This window comes from Pantherophis guttatus, chromosome 2, assembly GCF_059756535.1.
Source record: "Pantherophis guttatus breed Tessera chromosome 2, ASM5975653v1, whole genome shotgun sequence".
NCBI lineage: Eukaryota > Metazoa > Chordata > Lepidosauria > Squamata > Colubridae > Pantherophis > Pantherophis guttatus.
The window spans coordinates 171,956,008-171,975,323 of NC_142064.1; the positions used below are offsets into that span (position 1 = coordinate 171,956,008).

The following is a 19,316-nucleotide window of genomic DNA, read 5'->3' on the forward strand; positions in this document are numbered from 1 at the left end:
GGACAGTCGTACTAACAAGACCTTGAAGTTCGAGTCGGACGGAGCCACAAACCACGTTCGTGTACCTTTTCCCAACACATGCCTCCACCTCCGAAGTGTAAACTCCCCCGTTCCGCATCTCTCGCCCTGTGACAGATAGACGTGCCAGCCAATCCTGAGTAAGAAGTACCCCAGCAACTGAACTGTGGGGCCTCGAGGGGTGGGTCCGCGCTCACCAATAACAACAGAACTCTGAATTCTGGGCTCCCGCTGTACCAATAGCAGAGGTAGTGGGCGCGGCCACAGAACCCGTGCTCCAATGGGAGCGAGGGGTGCAAATTGGTCGGGACAGTCTGACAGAGCTGCGCTCAGGTTGTAGCAACAACAACAGCCAGAGCTACTGCGACAGCGGGCGGGGGTGCCAGCTGCTGCCGTCTTCGGGAACACGACGGCGCCCCGCGCGAAGGCTTCTGAGTCTCCCTCGGTCGCGGCTTGTCCCAGCGCTGCTCATCGGCTGTCATGAGCGGTCTTTCCCGCCTTCTCCAATTTCGGTGCGCCTAGAGCAGCGCGGCGGGTTCTGGGCACGACTCCCGTCGGTTCATTCCTCGCTGCGGGCAGCGCGAGTCAAACCTGCAGAGCCAATTCGGGCGAGCTGCCCACCCACCCCATGGCGCCGCTGGAAATTCGCCCTTCCTTGTCTCCGTCCCGAGGACGCCCGTCGAAGCTCTCCGGGTCTTGCCTCCCGCCGCCGTCCCCGTAAGAAAACGCCTCCGCTCCGCCTCGTCCAATTCTGCTCCTCCGTCGTCTTCTCTTATCCCAAGCTTGAAGGGGTCGTGATATCGGCAGCCCGTCGGGACTCCTCCGCAGGGTGGGCTCCTCGAACATGCCTTTCCTCGCGAGCTGTTGCTGCTCCTCGGTCCTCGGTGGCACAACTGGTGGCTCGGAGCCCCTCGTGGGCGCTGGGAGGTGATTCTCCGCAGAGACGTGGGGGGTGGAGGTGGTGGGGTTGAGAAGATGAACCACGTGGGCAGCCCTGTGAAAGCTTATGACTTTTTGCTAAAATTCCTCCTGGTGGGGGACAGTGACGTGGGCAAAGGAGAGATACTAGCTAGCCTGGAGGATGGAGCCACCGAATCTCCATATGGATACAACATGGGTAAGTGAAAACATGAATTGTACAGGTGTCCACCGCCAGCGCCTGAATCTCGAGGGGGAACGCCTTTCCTTTTACCTTTCTCCAGCCCCACCCCAATCTACACCTGTAGATTACATAGCAAGGAAGGCAGTGCTCAGGTAGGAGTGTCTTGATACCTGAGTCAGCCATAACTAACTCCCACACCTTGCTTGACACTCAGCTTACAACTCGCATGGTTAAAAACCTTCCTTCCCAGTTGCCTTGATACCTTTGCTTTAAGAAATTAAAAAAATGTTAGCCTCTGGATTTCTTGGTGGCTAATCTGCCCATTTACTTTCGTTAAATTTTGCTACTGGCATTCTTTATATTTTAAAGGCTTCACACATTTCCCTTGTAGGATGTATAAACTGATCGTAGGAAAACGGAATTGTTGTCTTTTCCTCCATCTTAAGCTTACTCTTCTGGTGCTTTCTTTCCTCCCTGACTTGGCAACAGTAAAGGCAATAGGGAACAATGTGTGTGTTTTTTTAAAAAAAAAACCAGAAAATAATGTAAACAATTTGTAGAAACTTATTTGTCAAGGGAAGGCTCTAGACTTGGGAATTCAGTGCAGGAAAAAATAGAGATTGTGTCAAACCATAAAATCATGTAATTGGAATGCACTATTTTGGCTATTAAATTCAATCCAAATGAAAACATTTCTAACAGATGGCTTTATAGTCTTTACTTGAATACATCCGCTGAAGGGGAATGCATTACCTTTCTGTGTAATTGGTTCCATTATTAAATTGTTTTTACTGTCAAAAAGCCCCCCCCCCCCAATTCAGTTGTAACCTGCCATCCTGTAATTTAAATCCATTATTCTGTATTCTGGAAATATACAGAATAGATCTTCATCTTCCTTAGTGAGATCTTTTTTCAGCATATTCTGGTTTCCCTTTGGATTGTATAAATCTTTTGCTCCTTTTCCTTTCAGCTATTTAAAGATTGTTATCTACTTTTAGTCTTGTTTTCTCAAAACTAATCAGTTCCAATTCCTTCAATCTCTCTTCCCATGATTCAGTTTGTAGTTGCCTGATCTGCCTTGTTGCCTTTCTATAAACCTGTTCTATTTCATTTGCATCCTTCTTAAACTGTGCCTAGGACACGATACTTGATCAATTTATTTTAAATTGGAAGAATTGCTTCCTGTGATTTGGAAACTGTACTTCAGTTGAAGCCATCTAAAATTGTAGTTGCATTTTTTGGTAGCCATATCATTCTGTTGACTCATAATTTAGCTTAAAAACAATTACCATTCCAAGATCATTTTCACAAATACACTATAACCAAGCCCAGTAATTATTAATTAATTAAATATATTAATTAAATATAATAACATATAATATCCTGTTTCCCCCAAAATAAGACATCCCCTGATAATAAGTCCAATCAGGCTTTGAAGCGCATGCACTAAAATAACCCCCCCCCGATTACCCCCCCAAAAAATATTTAACTGCATGCACAGACAGTTCCCACCATTTCCTCTGGTTAGGGTTAGGGAGACAGAGCTGGAAAGCAGGTAAGACTGCAAGAGGAGCCCCATCTTGCTCCACATGCCCCAAAATAATAAGACCTTCCCGAAAATAAGGCCAAGTGCTTATTTCGTGGTTCAAAAAATATAAGACAGCCTTATTTTGGGGGAAACACGGTAATAGAAATAAATAGGTGCAACCTTTAATTCTGCTCCTTTAATTGTGTTCTTTACAATTACCTACATAACCTATTTTTGGAGAACTTTGTGCCAGACTACTAGTTCAATAGTTCAGTGCTATTGCTTTTGTTGCTTTATCTGAGCAGGCGGTATATATTTATTTATTTGAACTTCCTCCAAATAAGCCATTATTGTTGTTCTTCCCATCCTTCATTAACCTTAGCTAATTCTGAGCTTTAGCTTCTTGACTTCTTGAGCCTGACTAGGTGGCTCAGTGACTAAGACACTGAGCTTGTCAATCAGAAAGGTCGGCGGTTCGAATCCCTAGTACAGGTCTCCTGTGTGAATAGGGGGTTGGACTGGATGACCTCCAATGTACCTTCCAACTCTGTTACTGTTACTGACTTATATAATAGTCATATATATCCTGTATTTTTTCTTGATTTGTTCTTTTCCACCTTTTGTTTCTTGTTTTATTTTCAGACCTTCACCAAGCGTTTTTTAAATCACCTTTTCTTCTTCCATTGTCCTCCAATTCCTTTTTGTACTGCGATTGTTTGTAGTTGTATTTTTTTTAAGAAAACCCATCTTATCTTTTCATGCCACATAATCCTAGTTGTTATTATCAGTTTAAGGGCTGCCCTTGAAGACACTCATAAGTTGCAACTGGTCCAGAATGCAGCAGGGCTCCCAGTATTGGGCTACCATAAGTTCACCCATGTCACACCTTTATTGTACACGCTGCATTGGCTCCATTTTCTTCCAGGTGAAATGCAGGATACTGGTTGTCACTTACATGGCACAGGACCTGGTTATTAGTGGGACTGCCTCTCCGTAAGACTATCTGCCCATCCCAATAGATCAAATAGGTCCTCCAGGTCCTCTCCCTGAAATCTTGCTACTTAATGGTACTTTCAAAATATGTCTTTCTCTAGCTGCCCATATCTTGTGGAATACCCTCTTGCCAAAATGTAGGACATCTAGCTTTCTAGCTTTTCTGAAGGCCATTAAGACCTGCTTTTTACTGAGATGCTGGGATTACATAGGTAGAAAGTATGGAAGGGGCCAGCTAAGCATGCTGTGGAGCATCCCAAGGGGGCCAATTACAGCACAGGGTTTTTGTTTCATTTTTCCCACTGTTTTTATTGTTTTATCATCGTTTCATTTATTGGTTTTATTATTGTGAGTTACCCAGAGTTGCTTAAAATGGGTGACGATATAAATAGATGAATAAATATATCAGAATCCAGTTTCTTTTATAGTCTAGCTATATGTTTGCTTTGTTTTCCTTTAAAATTGGTAACTCCAGTACTATATTATCACTTTCCCCCAACTTCCCCTCTAATTATTTAAAGGCTTTTCCAACTTTTTCCAATTTAAAGTGCTATCCAACCATCCTTGAATTGGCAGAAAATTAGAAAAACATGAAAACTGCTGCCCCCACAGCCTATCCCTATTGCCTGACTCACTGAAAAACGTTGCCATCTTTATTGTGTATGTCGTGTCGCATAAGCAAAGCAACTGAATTCTCTGATTTTACTGTTCTCCCTCTTCTGCACATAACCAGCTAGGGAAAAAAGCATTCCCTAATCACGGCACAATGGCAGAGGTGGAGGTTTGTTTGCTGGATTCTGTCTGCTCATCTCTAGATTCCATCCTCTTGTCTTATCTCCATTCTATTGTAATCCCAGCTGAATAAATTTTAAAGCAGTTGAATTCAATATTTCGTTTGTCTCTCTTTCTTTGCATGGGCAACAAAAGCCATTTCTGTATTCTAGCCAGGAAATAACAGGAGGATGGGTCCATCTTCATTACTCTAGTTCAGTGTGGCACTAACCTGGTGAAGCTGTAGAATCATTTACAGCACTGTTGGATGGTTAGCTATTGAACAGTTCCAATAGCCACTGGCACAAAATTGCTATGTTCAGCACTTTGGAAAGACAAGAACAAAATGACAGATCAGGCTAACCAGGAAGAAAAGGTGACATACTCGCTTCAGCCTGAAATGGCCAGTAAGCACCATTATTGGCCATGTGACTTAGCCCTGAGTGTAATGAATGGAGAAGCTTAACAAGTATTGCACACCTTGTGGCTGTTACTGGATGCTGTCAATTCCAGAGGCAAACATTGCCTTTTAACCCCAGTATAACTAAGGATAACTTATGCCTATCTCATTCATCGGCTGAGGTGACAGCAGTGTCCTTTAGATCAGAGCAGAAAAAGATATCACAGGGCATCTTTGTGCCATAGCTAGCTGCAAATAAAGACACTGCATAAGTCTTCCCAACTGATAAAAAGAAAATGTCAGCAAGACAAATTTAGGAATTTCCTGGAAGATTAATGCATTGCAGAGTTTACCTATGTTAATCTAAGTACATAATATAGTTTCCTTTGCCAGTAAATCAAGTTTATTCCCCCTACACTTTTTATTAATGCTTCGACAATAAAGCCAATGAAGCCAATATTCTTTCTGCTTTTCTCTAAGAGGCTTAACAGACAACCTTACAGCCACATTCCCTAATCCTTCTACAGTGTGAAAGTCTATATATGAAGCTCTTAGTTTGGGGGTTTTATTTCCAGCCCCCTGAAATTCAATTTAAAGCCCTCCTAATCAAGTTCAGAATGTTTCTGCCAAATACATTTTACCAGTTCTTGTAAGGTGCCATTTGCAATACTCAGTAGCAAATGATCCCAGGGTCAAAATCTCTCCCAACATCATTATTATATCCAGTCATTTTATTTGAAATGTGTATACTGTTTTCGCCAAGTAAAATATAGCTATATTATTAGGGATTCTTTGCTTATGTATTTCTGATTAATTGTTAGAAACATTATAATGCTTGTGTCCCTAAAATAAATAAATTTTACATGTACACTAAGTAGTAAGGAGAGGGGGGAGATGCAACATATTGCTCTACATTCAGTCCTGAAGAAATGAATTATTTATCTATTCTGGTTCTTGTTCCCTAACAGCAAACCTCTGCCAAAGAACAATTTTAGAAAGTTGCTTTTATTAAGCAAGGATTAATTTCAAAGATATTACAAAAACTTGAATACTTCTCCATTCAATAATGTGGTTTTGGCTTATTCACTAAGCTTTACTGTGATATTTGAAACCAGACATTATAATTCGTACAGTATGTTTATAATGGCAGGGACAGCCAACCATTCTGCAGCTGGGGGTTTTTTCTCCCTTATGTTTGATGTTGAGTGGGCATAGTGAAGTAAGGTTATTATGCATCTATGTAGAACGCTTTTTAAGATGCCTTTTTTTAGGTTTATGAATTAGCCATTTAAGGTATAATAAGTCTATCCAAAGACTATATGTTTGTTTTTATTTCCACTGAAAATTGTAGAGACATTGTATTACCAGTGTCTGGTTATTTGCTGTTAAATTTTGGTAGCAGAGCCCCAGTGGCTCAGGAATTCCATGCAGTACATTAGTACTGGGTGCGAACTAGGGGTGAGTTCTACTTACCTTTACTACCGGTTTGCAATGGGGCCGCACACAGAAGCATTCTGATGACGGGGTCGGTGGGTGGAGCCTCCCGCCGGTTTTACTACCGGTTCTATAGAACCGGTGCGAACCGGGGGCAACCCACCACTGGTGTGAACAAATCAGTATGGTTAGTTCACCAAAGCACATTAAAACTTTATGTGAATTTTGTGTAATATACTGTAGATCTTAAAGCTATCTGATTTGTTTTACTCAGAGTGAAGAATTTATCTCAAGCATGTTTTTTTTCAGCTGACAGAGTAGTTCAATATTTTTGTTCTGTACAATAAACCAAAAAGGATAAGAATCAGAATGCTTTTAAAGCAAGTGTAAGGATAAGTATAGTACAAGACTAAGAATTCTTTGTGTTCAAGTGTTTCTGAAACATGGATATCAATTGGATGAATATTTTAGGCATTAGCACTAGAACATTTATTTTTAGTCCTTTCATTTAACCTGTTAAAAGAGTGAGAGGTACAAATACGTCAGATGCAGAAAACCAGAACATTTACAGATTTTGATTCAGAATAAAAATAAATTTGATTGCACTTCCAGGTTCTATTCAGCTGAGTTGATTATTGCCACTGGTTGCACCCATCAAAACTACCTGGAGGTAGTTTGCTGACTTCAATTTTAACAGGATTGTACCTTTTCAATTCAGCTGAAAGATATTATGCTATATATACCTGGACTTAAAAGGACGAAAACAGGGCGATACTGTCTTTTCTGACCAATTTCCACAATAATCTCATCTTTTAATAATATAAATCCAGCTTCCTCTTTATTCATTTAGCTATTTGTTTCTTTGATTACAGTCTACCTTTCTGTCAGTGAATACTAGGTTCCCTAGGTGGCTCAGTGACTAAGACGCTGAGCTTGTTGATCAGAAAAGTCGGTTCAAATCCCTAGTATAGATTTCCTGTGTGAGCAGGGGTTGGACTAGATGATCTCCAAGGTCCCTTCCAACTCTGTTACTGTTACTACATAAACTAGCTTTTATGGACTTAGATTGATCTCTTGCCCACATAAATACATCAGTGCTAAAAAGGACTTTAAATGGCATTGTTGAGGACTTCGGTTGACAGTGTATCTGATATTCCTGGTTATGTTATCTAAGGCATAACATGGAAAAATAAAATACTAATCCAATACCCCACATAGGATTCTGCAAACTATTAACAGTTCTCAAGACGGTATAGCTACCAGCCTGGAAGATTTTAACACATGACCAGATAAATTTTGGAAGATAAGGCCACCCGTGTTTCTGAATTATAATAGCGATAGTTCATTTTCAGTAGCTGAACAGTCTGCTTTATAATACCAGTTATGAGGAATGTGGTTATTAGAACATCCTGCCTCTGGACTTCCTTTAAGTACCCTTAGCCACAGTAGAACTAGACCAGCATTTCTATCTTCTATGTTCTTGTGTTCTTACATTCCAAGAGAAAAGATTGAGCAAGCAAATCTTAATTTGGCTGTTACTTTAATTTTCTTTCAAAGAGAAACTTTTCATTTACTTTGAACTTGGGGGTTAAAGGCTTTCTGTAATACAGAAAGCCTTTCTTTCTGTATTAAATGTTTTCTATTTAAGGGAAAGGTATTATTTTATGTAATTTGCCACTCCCTACTATGTGTCAGAGGCCTTGAGCATATGGAACAATGGTAAAGGTGAATAGAGATGCTTAGAAAAGATGGCACTTCAAGAATTGTACTTCCCTTTTGTTGCATGAGGACAGCAAATGTATACATCAAGGATGGATAACTTGTAATTTGGAGGTTTTGAACTTCAGTCCCATAATCGCTGAACAGCTTGGCAAGGGATCAGAAATGTATCACAAGATGAAATTGTTGTATTTTTTTAAATTAGGTCACACTGGATTAAATTAATTAAAATCAAATAATGTTTGATTTATGTTACTTTATTATTATTATTTTTTACAAATTTGAATCTTTCTTAACTGGTGAATGTATATAATAAAATTTTAAGACAGATGATAAATAGCAGCAAAATAATCTTCTCTGCTTATGGCACACCATATCATACTATAGGCACCGGAGGGAAGTTGCATAATTATACCATGAATGGCAAAATAAAGTTGGGTTTGCATTACAATGGCCCTTGGTAAGAAGAGTGGGAGGGATGAAATAATCAGGCACCATTTAAACTAAGGCTTTGCAATGTTTAATATGGAAAAAGTACTTGCCATCTAGCTACTTGATTGCTTTCTTAACGATGACTTGCTTTTAAAGTTATGTAAGATGTGTAATAATCTCTGACCGTTATCAGGATTTGTAGCTGCAGTGCACTGTCATCAAATGTTAGACTGCTTTACCAAGTTTTTCAGGTTTAACTTCTAAGTAATATGGCAGAGTTACGGGAAATTCATTTTTCATAATAAGCATATTCCTCCCTTTATATATAGTGAAATCACACAGATATTTTATAATTATACCAGTTGGGCAATTCTATACATGTCTACTCAAAAATACTTAACAGAATTTTATTTAGAGTTTGAATTTTGATCCCACATGCTATTTTTCAAACAACTAAAATATATATTCCATAAAGAAATGAGGGCTAAATAAATGGCTGAACTAAAAAAAGCAGCATGTACAAATCATAGAAGAACTGAAGAAAGAACTAAACAGAACTAAACTAACAGCATCACAAAGCAAATAACAATACTATTGGCAAGAAATTGTAAAGAAGATATTCCAATTTTAGAAGCAGAAACAAGGGCATCTGATGATAATTTAGTGGCGGGAGGGGAATTGCCTTTCAATTTAATTTTGATCAAAAATGAACTAAGCAAGCAGAACTATATTATGTTTATTTAGGACTAAGATATAAATAAATAAAAATAAACTTGATTGTCGTATGTGTATATACAGTATACACATACAACGAAATTTACTTGACACCCAAAGACCAGGTCCCACACACATAATCCCCAAACACACTCCCACCCACCACAATTCCCCACCCCTAAACCACCCAATATAATAGTGCCTACAGAATTTTATATAACATGCAAAGTTTCCAGAATATTTTTCAGAATCTAATTTTAAGTGTTACTGTAGGGGGCTTTTTTGGAGATAAAAAGATATAGGAACGCAGCTTAAAAAATCTGCATAGATCACATGAATGTACTTAACTATTATTTCAAAAGGACATATACAGAATGTTCATTACCATTTTCCCAGCATGGACTTGAGGGCATCATAAAGCAATTTGAGATATATTTTTGTATCAGAATAATATCCACATTAGGGACTGAGGAAAATATATGGCAAATAATCTTTTTAGACTCACAGCTGCTCTATAAGAATAATGGTGTTAGTTGAGAGATAATGATTTATTGACCAAAAATCATTCAGAGGGAATCCAGGTTACTCACATAGTAATATTTAGCTGTCTTATTAAACATCAATATATTTCATACTATGTTATTTCAGAAATTAGAGAAAATAAATAATTAGAAGTGATTTTTTAAAATGAATATCTCCCTTCATTTAATTGGGCATCCACAGCATTGCACTATGGATTCAGGCATTTGTAGCTACAGAGGGCTCCTAAAGACTTGTGTGCAGCCTGTAGAACCCTCCAATAACTGTGTATTCAATCACTTCCAATTCTTTATAACCTGAAGGATATCATTTTGCCAGGATTATCTCTCAGTAACTACTTCCCTGAGTTTTTATAAACTTATACTTATCTCTTCAATGACAGTATTGAATCGCTTTTGATTTTTCTAGGCTTCATAATCTCGTACCTATAATAGCTGAACTTTAGCTTCCTTATTAGTACTTCAGTAAGCAGCCTGTTTTTACTTATTTAATGCTTGAATGATTCTGTTTTTGTAAGGGAGCATATACATTTAATAAATAAATAAATTCCAAATGAGGTTCTCAGCACCGCAATCCAAAAGCATAAATTTCTCCCCAAAGTTTACCAAGTTATAATTTTAAATATGGCATAAGAGGGCAATTGTTAAATATACTGTGGAAGCCAATTAATTCTATTTCATTTTAATTCAATGTAAATAAAATGAAAGTAAATTATTCTCTCCCATCTTATTACTCTGTAGAACACAACTCTCAGCATGGCATTCAAAAGCCAGGTTCAGTTCAGAAAAGTTGCACTCTTTTCTGTTTTTCTATTTACCACAAAGATTTCATTCTCAATTCTACCAAAGCACAAAAATCAGCAATGTATATTGTTATAAACAAAAACAGAACAATACAGTACCACAGCAATACAGTACCACAGCAGTGAAATTAATGATGATGATTATCCTCCTTAAATCAAAGACATACTTGATTTTGATGGTTTTAAACCTTTGAAAAGCACAGAAATAGTCCGGGCCAAATATACCAGTACATCCAGAGGCTATTATAGACAAGATCTGCCTCCTGGATCATACCTTGCAAACCTCTTGTAAAAGAGTCCACCAGTAAGCTGTCCCTCTATGTTCAGATGGACGAACAAAATGGCAAACAAGTACCTGATACAATTAAATGCATATATTCCTGATTTCATGTGGCTACAGCTAGGAGAATGCATAAATAACAGAATAACCAATAATAATATATGGGAATATAAGGAGATACTAACAGTTGCAGTATACTTGCCAATGAGCTCTATGAATCACCATTTTTCTCTGCAAAACACTAGTTTTTCTTATCACTTACACATATGTGTAATTGAACCTGAGCTTGTGTAACAGAACACACAGTAATACCACAACTTCTTGATGAGATCTGTAAGATATCCTTGGGGCAATCATTCATAGCCAAGCCCAAATATTCAGTCAATGAAAATGGGCAAATCTACGCATTAATTTTACAACAGAGTAGGGTTTTAACAATGCTCTCATTTCATGGCAGACCGTGGTATTTTTCAGTACTTTGAAAGATAGAAACATTGTAACATCATGTTAAGAAGGATGACTTGAAAGGAAGCCCTAATGCTGTTAGCCAGGGGTGTCAAACTCGCATCGTCAAGTTGTTGTCACGTATCACAACTTTTTCCCCTTCGCCAAAATGGAGGTAGGTGTGGCCAGCACGTGACTCATCTAGCCCATGGGCAGCAAGTTTGACACCCCTGCTGTTAACTGAATCAGGGTAAATAGCCAATGGACTGCAGTCTTAAAAGGTGTCTTTTATCCTACATCGGAAGTAGGCAATTTGTGGTCTGTACACACAGCCATTTATAAAATCCCATAATGTGCATAACCAATATTTAGTAGCAAAATAGCTATTTTTGGCAATGTAAAATAGTTGGTCTCTTGTCATATTTGTATATCAGCTGAATATGTTTTCTAAAAAAGTGAAAAATAGACCTTGTCCATTAAGGAGATATCATCATCCAGCATACTACAACCTGGCAAAGAAAATTAAATGCATCCTGTAGCACAAAATGTAGCCCATCTGCATCTTCATTAATACATACAAGTATGGTCATTCTTCATGCAGTGGTTCTTTTATAAAATTAGTTATTATGTTGGCTAACCATACTTCTAATACAACTATGTTTTAATAGTTAATTATGCAGAGAGTGTTTTTGTCATGTTATCTTTTCAGAATCATGGTGGGTGGTACGGTACTATACCAGTGTTGCTACAAGAGAGAAAGAGATGACATTTAAAAGGGAACTGTATGTGATCCCAGTGATTTTTACTTGAACAAAAAAAAAAAAAACCCATTTAAAGCATGCTCCACAATTCAACTAATTTAGATTGCAATTCTGTTGTTCTTGGTGGGAGTGTCTTACTTAGTAATAGCTTAATAATGCATTCTGTTCAACAACAGGTGCTTACATGCTGTCTTATGGGCTACTTAATGATAGGCTTGGTATTTAAAAACAAAATACAGTAGAATTTATCACATTATGTAAAGACAACAATTCTGGATCATAGAGAGCGGTTGCTTTGCCTGTGATCACAGCTAGTATGATTTTCATGAAAGATTTTGTACAGAAGTCCATGAGAGATTACCAGCCACTTAAAAAGGGTGATAATGACTAAGTATTGTATGAAATTCATAACTGATGAGCTATTTCTCAATTTAAAAATGTATTTCTGGTCATAAGGCTCAGGTATGGGCATGCTATTTTAAATGGGAAAAAAATTCTGCTAGTTACAGCATGAGTCAAACATCTACTGGCTCCTCATTTGTTATTACAAACAATTACAGATGCAAATTGTCTCAGACTTGATATAACTGGTGAGTGTGCAGAATTCTGGAATGTGAGCAGTTCATCATATGTTAATGTAACCATGGCTAATACCTTATTGGTCTAGAGAACTGAATACTGGTAGTCCTTGACTTACGGCCACAATTGGGCTCAAAAATTCTGTTAAGTGAGACATTAGTTAAGTGAGTTTTGTCCCATTTTATGACCACAGTTAAGTGAATCAGTACAGTTGATAAGTTAGTAACCCAGCTGTTAAGTGAATCTGGCTTCCCCATTGACTTTGCTTGTCAGTGAGTTCTATTTATACCTCAAGGACTTTAGGTGATGCCAAACTATGTTGTATTTTTAAGGTGTCTTAGTAATACTCTGTTATTTCAAGTTGTGTTTACTGATCTCCTTTATCCCCAGAGAAAATGTCCCTTTCAAAGAGTAGGTCTGAATCTGACCAACAGAATGTGTCTATATGGGTACTAGGATACTAAAAACAATGCTGTGGACAGAAGTCTTATTAGAATTCCTGATTTGCAAAGGACTCTTATGACTCAGAGGATCCAGCACTTTCTGCAAACATAAATATTTGTTCAGGTTCAAGAAACCTGAGGCTATAAACTAAGGGAGAAGATTTTAGTGCTATACTACTTAAATACAATCTGAAATATTAACCCAGGAGAGTTTATACTGACTAATTTTTTTCTTCCGTTCAATTGTGTCCAATTTTTGGAGACTGCCTGGCCAATTTTTTGCAGTTTTCTTGGCAAGGTTTTTTTTAAAAGTGATTTGGCACTGCCTCCAGCCTAGGATTGAGAGAAAGTGACTGGCCCAAACTCACACAGCTGGCTTCACGCTCAAGGTGGAATTAGAATTTACAGCCTGATGCCTTAACCACTATACCAGATTGGGTTCTACTGATTACATACAAATCTTTTAAATAAATAAATAAGGTGGTATTGGGGGGGTGTTGCAAAGCTGTTAGTTCACCCCCATTCTACTACAGCATAAGAAAAAAGAAAACATGGAATATTGAAATATGTGTCCAGGAGATAAGCAACATCAGCTTTCATCAAATCCTAGCACAGCCCTTAGTGTTTTAGTGGCACCTCTTTGCAGTGTATTATTGTAATATAAATGTATTTATAGAAATTAGTCCCTTCCATTGGTATCATTAATACATACTAAGAACTATAATTAAATGCATCTTATGTACAGCAAGTTTAAATGTAAGAGAGCAAACACTTTAATCTGATACTATATTGTATTTCCAAAGATCCTGGAATATTTTTCTTTCCTCTAATAGAGTTTAGTTTACTTGCTTGGAGACATTTCAAAACAGAGAAATAGAACTGGATTTTTTAATTTAAAAATCTGATATTATTATATATTAAAAGATTTTGTGCAACATTTGCACTATTTCAACATAATACTTCACTCTTTCTCTTCAGGTATTGATTACAAAACAACAACAATACTTCTGGATGGCCGGCGAATAAAGTTGCAGCTCTGGTAACTACTTTGTTTGGATTATATTCTGTGTTGTGGAAACTATTTATATAAGAAACAATTGCACTTGGAGTATAAACTCACGTGAGTTATGTAAAAACTCAGTCGATAGCTCTCATCCTCACCAAAGTTAAGTATGGGCCACTTCTAGAAACTGATAGGATGCCTAAGGAGGGGTGGGAGTGTAATAAACCTTTACTTAATGGTAAGAGTATTTTGGCTACACTGAACTGTGGTCACAACAGGAGGACACTTTTATCCTAGCTAAATATTATTATAAATTGGATCAAATTATTTAGTCAGCTTAATGAGATATCAATTTTATTTGTTCCGAATATTTCCTAAACAAGCATGTGAGTGGGGCTTTATGCTGAGCATTAGACAGACCAAGGACAGGATCACCCAGAGGTCTTTCAGAGGATTGTCTTCAGTGCCACTCACCAATCTTTCATCCAACAGAAAAGCCCAGCATAAATTGGGCTGTCTCCTTTACTGACCTCCATTCTACCCCAACAAGAAGCCTTGCAAATGGGGCTGACAATTAATTAATGTAGTCCTGTAATGTAAGGAAGATGACGGTGGATTTCCCTGGCTTTGATTTCCATTGCACCCAGTATCACAAGAAAAGCAACTACCAATCATGCCCTTTAATGTGTAACGTGGTAAGGCAGGCTTGGATGACTGTTTAGAAAGATGGGTTTAATCCTGTGATCAATAGGTGGCAGGCATGGGTAAAGCATCTTCTGCACTAGTGATCTGTTTGATGGATTTTCTCTGATGATAAAGTGAAAGGGAGTGATTGACAGTGAGTGAGCTCTGTCCTCAACTAGGGCTTCACACAGATATACACAGAATAATCTATAATGTATGCATTGATCTGTATTCAAGTATCTTGTTTTCAGTTTTGGTAAATTGTTGAATATTAATAATAAATGTAAAATGATAAATGAAGACAAAGGCAAATTTGAGAAGTCATTAATATGCATTTGTAAATGAAGCAACTTAGTGAGACAACTATAATACTTTAGTCTTAGAATGGAAATGACTTTATTTTTAATCATATGCGGTATCATTTTCAGGGACACATCTGGACAAGGCAGATTCTGTACCATATTTCGTTCCTATTCCAGAGGTGCTCAGGTAAGCAGACTGATCTTTGAATTGTATCAGTGAGGCAGAGAGAAATGATAAGAATTACCAGGGGAAGCAAAGTGATAAATGTATTGTCCTATTTTTAAAATGTGTATGCATTTGTGCTGAATATAGGTAACTTTTTACAGAAAAGTTCAGATCTGTTCAACACTACTTCTTATAATGTCATCAAATATCATTACACAAGATTGTACAATGCATATTTAAACTTACCCATATGTCAAACTAATTTTAAATGGATTTCATTCACCCAGGGTGTGATACTAGTATATGATATAACAAATCGCTGGTCATTTGATGGCATTGATCGGTGGATAAAGGAGATAGATGAGGTAAGATATCGAATATAAATATAAATATGAATATAAATATTTACCTGAATGGAAAAGAGTTCTGAATTTAGGATACCACCTAAATTACAGTGATTTTAATTAAAATAAAATGTAGCAACCAGGTGTAAACTCAGTCATTGTAGCTTGTAAACAATGATTCATGGTTTTGTTTTGTAAACTTGGGCAGTTGTGTCAATAAAACATGCATTTTTAATTTTTTTGTATTTGGTTGTATGGATGGACAACTCTCTAAATTACTGTGGGTGGACAAGAATAGAAATTTAGTAAGTAGAAAACTAAGAATGCTTAGGACAGTGCTACAGTTCCTAGAAAGAGTCCTAGGGCTGTACAATGAAGCAGAATTTTCTTTTTACTTCTAGAAGTGGTCTGTCTTCAAAGATTTTTCCATACAGTGGCTTGAGGGTCAATCATTTTCATCAACCTTAAGTTCTTCCCCTTTCCTTCAAAGTTTCTGCTGATTTATGGATTACCCTTCCTCTCATCAGTGTTTCAAAAGTGGTGCTAGACTTCCTTTCAGGGAAGCAAGACATTCTTGGAACAGGTGATAATTGGATCTGGATTCTAAATGCTTCTATTTCTTCAACATTCAGGGAATAGGAAGTGGTAATTTCCTACCTGTTCTCTCTTGTGCAGCCCATTTCATTTTTCTACCCTTGATTGTAGCCTGGACTGTGTATTACATTAAGCCATGCTTAATTTTATCATGGTTTGATGAATAAATCACAAATTGGCCAGAATCATATTACACATGAAGGTATCAATCATGTTTTAAAATCAGACATTGTGTATATACAATATTTAAGATAACCCTAAACAACCACCTTATGATTTTGCATATTAGTGAACCCAGTCCACATACTATAGATAGGCAAAGTCAGAAAATGGAGCTGTCCTGAATAAATGATGTACGGTTAATCATTTTGATGAAGAAAATGGGTATAATTTTGAAATTAACATTGTTCTGTTTCTCTTTCTCAGCATGCTCCTGGTGTACCCAAAATCCTGGTTGGCAACCGCCTACATCTAGCCTTCAAAAGGCAAGTGTCTACTGAGCAGGCACAGGCTTATGCTGAAAGATTAGGCATGACATTCTTTGAAGTAAGCCCACTCTGTAATTTCAATATCACAGAGTCCTTTACAGAACTTGCAAGAATAGTGTTAATGAGACACGGAATGGACCGGCTGTGGAGGCCAAATAAGGGTAAGCAACAGAAATGTACTTACTTCTTTCCTATATATGCTAGTTATATATTTAGTCAGGATGAAAAAAAATTACAAAAAATATTTTGGTATACACTTGTGATTTAATGTCATAACCAGCACCTAGTAAATGTTTCCCATTTTAAGTTGAATAATCAGAAATTACCCTATGCATTTCCCAATTAAGATTGCTATACAGCAACTCCTGGTAAACCTGCTGAGTTCATCATGCCAGTAATTTTGCAGAAACACTACCAGAAGGGACTCCAAATCCCTCACGCCTGCCTCATCCTACTCCATGAAGATAAAAGGCAGACCAAAGACAAAGCCAACAGGAGCATCAGCAAACTAGGCTCAGCTTCATTTAAACTTCACCCTTTCTTTCAAAAGGAAAAGGCAAGGAAGATGTGGAACTGCAGAACTCTTAGCAGTTCCACTGCCACCTTCCTTTAATGAGGAAGGATGTGGTATAGATAAAAGTAGAAGCAAACCAGGTTTTCAGAAACGCAGTCATACTATTTTTATCATTTTAGCGTTGGGAGCTTTTTTAGGGGACTCTGGTCCAAAAACATCTGCAAGGTTATTTGTATCAAGGAAGGCAAGCCATAGTAATGGGAAGAATCGGTGCAGGATTAGGGTGGTACTTCAAGAATAGTGAAATCAATAAAGATAGGGCTGTTAAAACTTATACAAAGTTCTAGCTGTGTACTGCCACCATGTGGCTGTTAAGATCTTTCTAACATCTAATGTTGCTTGTTTTATGTTTCAGTCCTGAGTCTGCAAGATCTTTGTTGCCGTGCCATAGTTTCCTGCACGCCTGTGCATCTGGTTGACAAACTTCCACTCCCTGTTGCCTTAAGAAGCCATCTCAAGTCATTCTCCATGGCCAATGGCCTAAATGCTAGAATGATGCATGGTCGTTCTTATTCTCTCACCGCCAGCAACAATAACAAAAGGAACAGCCTGAAAAAAGCCAAAATCATCCGTCCGCTTCAGAGCCCTCCAAAGCCTTGTGTCAGAAATAGTTGTAAAATCTCCTAAGCTATCTTTGGAAATCTTTGCCCAGCATTGTAAACACAAGGACTAATTTAGTAGCTAAATCTATTGTATCAGGGGTGGGTTCTATTTATCTTTACTACCGGTTCGCAGCAGGAGCGCGCGGGAGCCGTTCTGCGCCCGCGCAGATCAACCATGATGATGATGTGGCGGGTGGGCGGAGCCTCCCACTGGTTTTACTACCGGTTCTATAGAACCGGACCGAACCAGGAGCAACCCACCACTGTATTGTATGTATGTATTGCTTTGCAGGAACAGGACAAAAGAAAAAATATTTTAGAACATTTGTTTTTAATAATGCTGCTTCCAGATATATGATGCACTCTGTGAAAACAGAGGAATGTGAAACTTTAATGTTGGATTTTATATATATCAATTTTTTGATGTGCATGAAATCTTTGTGTATTTTATAAAGGGAATAATTTATCACAGTACTGAGCTTTTGTGTCACTGAATCTCAAAAGTGACTAATTTTTAATTTTTAATATTGCTCAATTACTACATTTTATTTGCAATTAGAATGAAAGTCAATTGTAGATTCACCTAGTTTTAAACAACAATGTATTGTATACATTGTAAAAGATATAAGTAGTGACATTATTCTAGTATTGTTTCAGTAGAGCATCTGATTCTGGTTTTGTAGAGTTTATTGAGTGATTCTGAAGCACGACTTTTGAGCTACTAATGTAATATGCACAAGAAATTGTCTCATCCATGTATAAAACATTTGATAAAGTTTTTTGCTATGTTTCAGAATTAAATTGTGGATTATATGCTTATTTTTCTGGTAAATCTACATTTTTGTATTAGATATTCTAGTGATCGTTATATAGTGAAAAAGCCAAAGACATCAAGACATATTTGCTATAGCCTAAGAAAAAATGTAATTTGAAAAGCTGCTTTATCAGGAAAGGACACTATTATTTAAAAATAAAAATAAATCCTGCAAAGTATATGTGTGTTTTTCCAACTGAAATATTTTATCCTCCTTTCCCAGCTTTTGAATGCTTTCTCAAATCTCTATTCCTCTATCAAGACAGATGTTTATTATAATTTGTTTGCAATAAAGGCCAGTTTCCTTCCATTTTCAAGACAGATAATGTTTATTATTTGTTTGCAATAAAGGTCAGTTTCCTTTCATTTTAACGTAAGTGATCAGAAAGACTTGAAATAAATAGCCTGAATTATGCCATAAAGCAAAATTTATTCATGTTTTTAAAATAACGGTGTTTTCAATCAGGCAATTTATATTGCTATTGGTGAACAAATGCAACTATCATGTTTTCTCTCTCTAATAAATTTTATGGTACAGTAAAATAGTGCTAAGAAAATATGACCTACAAATGACTTAGTTACAAATGAAATACAGTACATCTGAATAGCTTTGGGTGGTTTAGAAATGTATGAAAGGAAATGCAATGAAATTACTGCAGATAGGGATTTTTTTCCTGTTGATTTTTAATTTTAAATGGATTTGTTTTTCATATAATTTTGCTTCAATTTTCACTTTGATTTCCTTTGGGGTCTAATTATTTATAATATTATACTGTATAGCTGCA

At 37.3% G+C, this 19,316-nt stretch overlaps 1 protein-coding gene across 1 annotated transcript; it reads left to right on the top strand.

The window, feature by feature from the left end:
* The first annotated feature begins 297 nt into the window (after positions 1–297).
* RAB40B (RAB40B, member RAS oncogene family) lies at positions 298–18,852 on the top strand. Its single transcript, XM_034407776.3, has 6 exons — positions 298–1,135; positions 13,939–13,999; positions 15,076–15,136; positions 15,403–15,480; positions 16,480–16,702; positions 17,471–18,852. Exons 1-6 carry the CDS (start codon positions 994–996, stop codon positions 17,740–17,742), a joined length of 837 nt encoding a protein of 278 aa, XP_034263667.1. The 5' UTR covers positions 298–993; the 3' UTR covers positions 17,743–18,852.
* The last annotated feature ends 464 nt before the right edge of the window (positions 18,853–19,316 follow it).

Excerpts from the sequence above, each read along its gene's own strand:
- RAB40B (XM_034407776.3), top strand. The coding sequence starts at position 994 with ATGAACCACGTGGGCAGCCCTGTGAAAGCTTATGACTTTTTGCTAAAA. Across the intron at positions 1,136-13,938 it reads TCCATATGGATACAACATGG|GTATTGATTACAAAACAACA; the intron begins GTAAGTGAAAAC and ends CTTTCTCTTCAG. Across the intron at positions 16,703-17,470 it reads GCTGTGGAGGCCAAATAAGG|TCCTGAGTCTGCAAGATCTT; the intron begins GTAAGCAACAGA and ends TTTATGTTTCAG.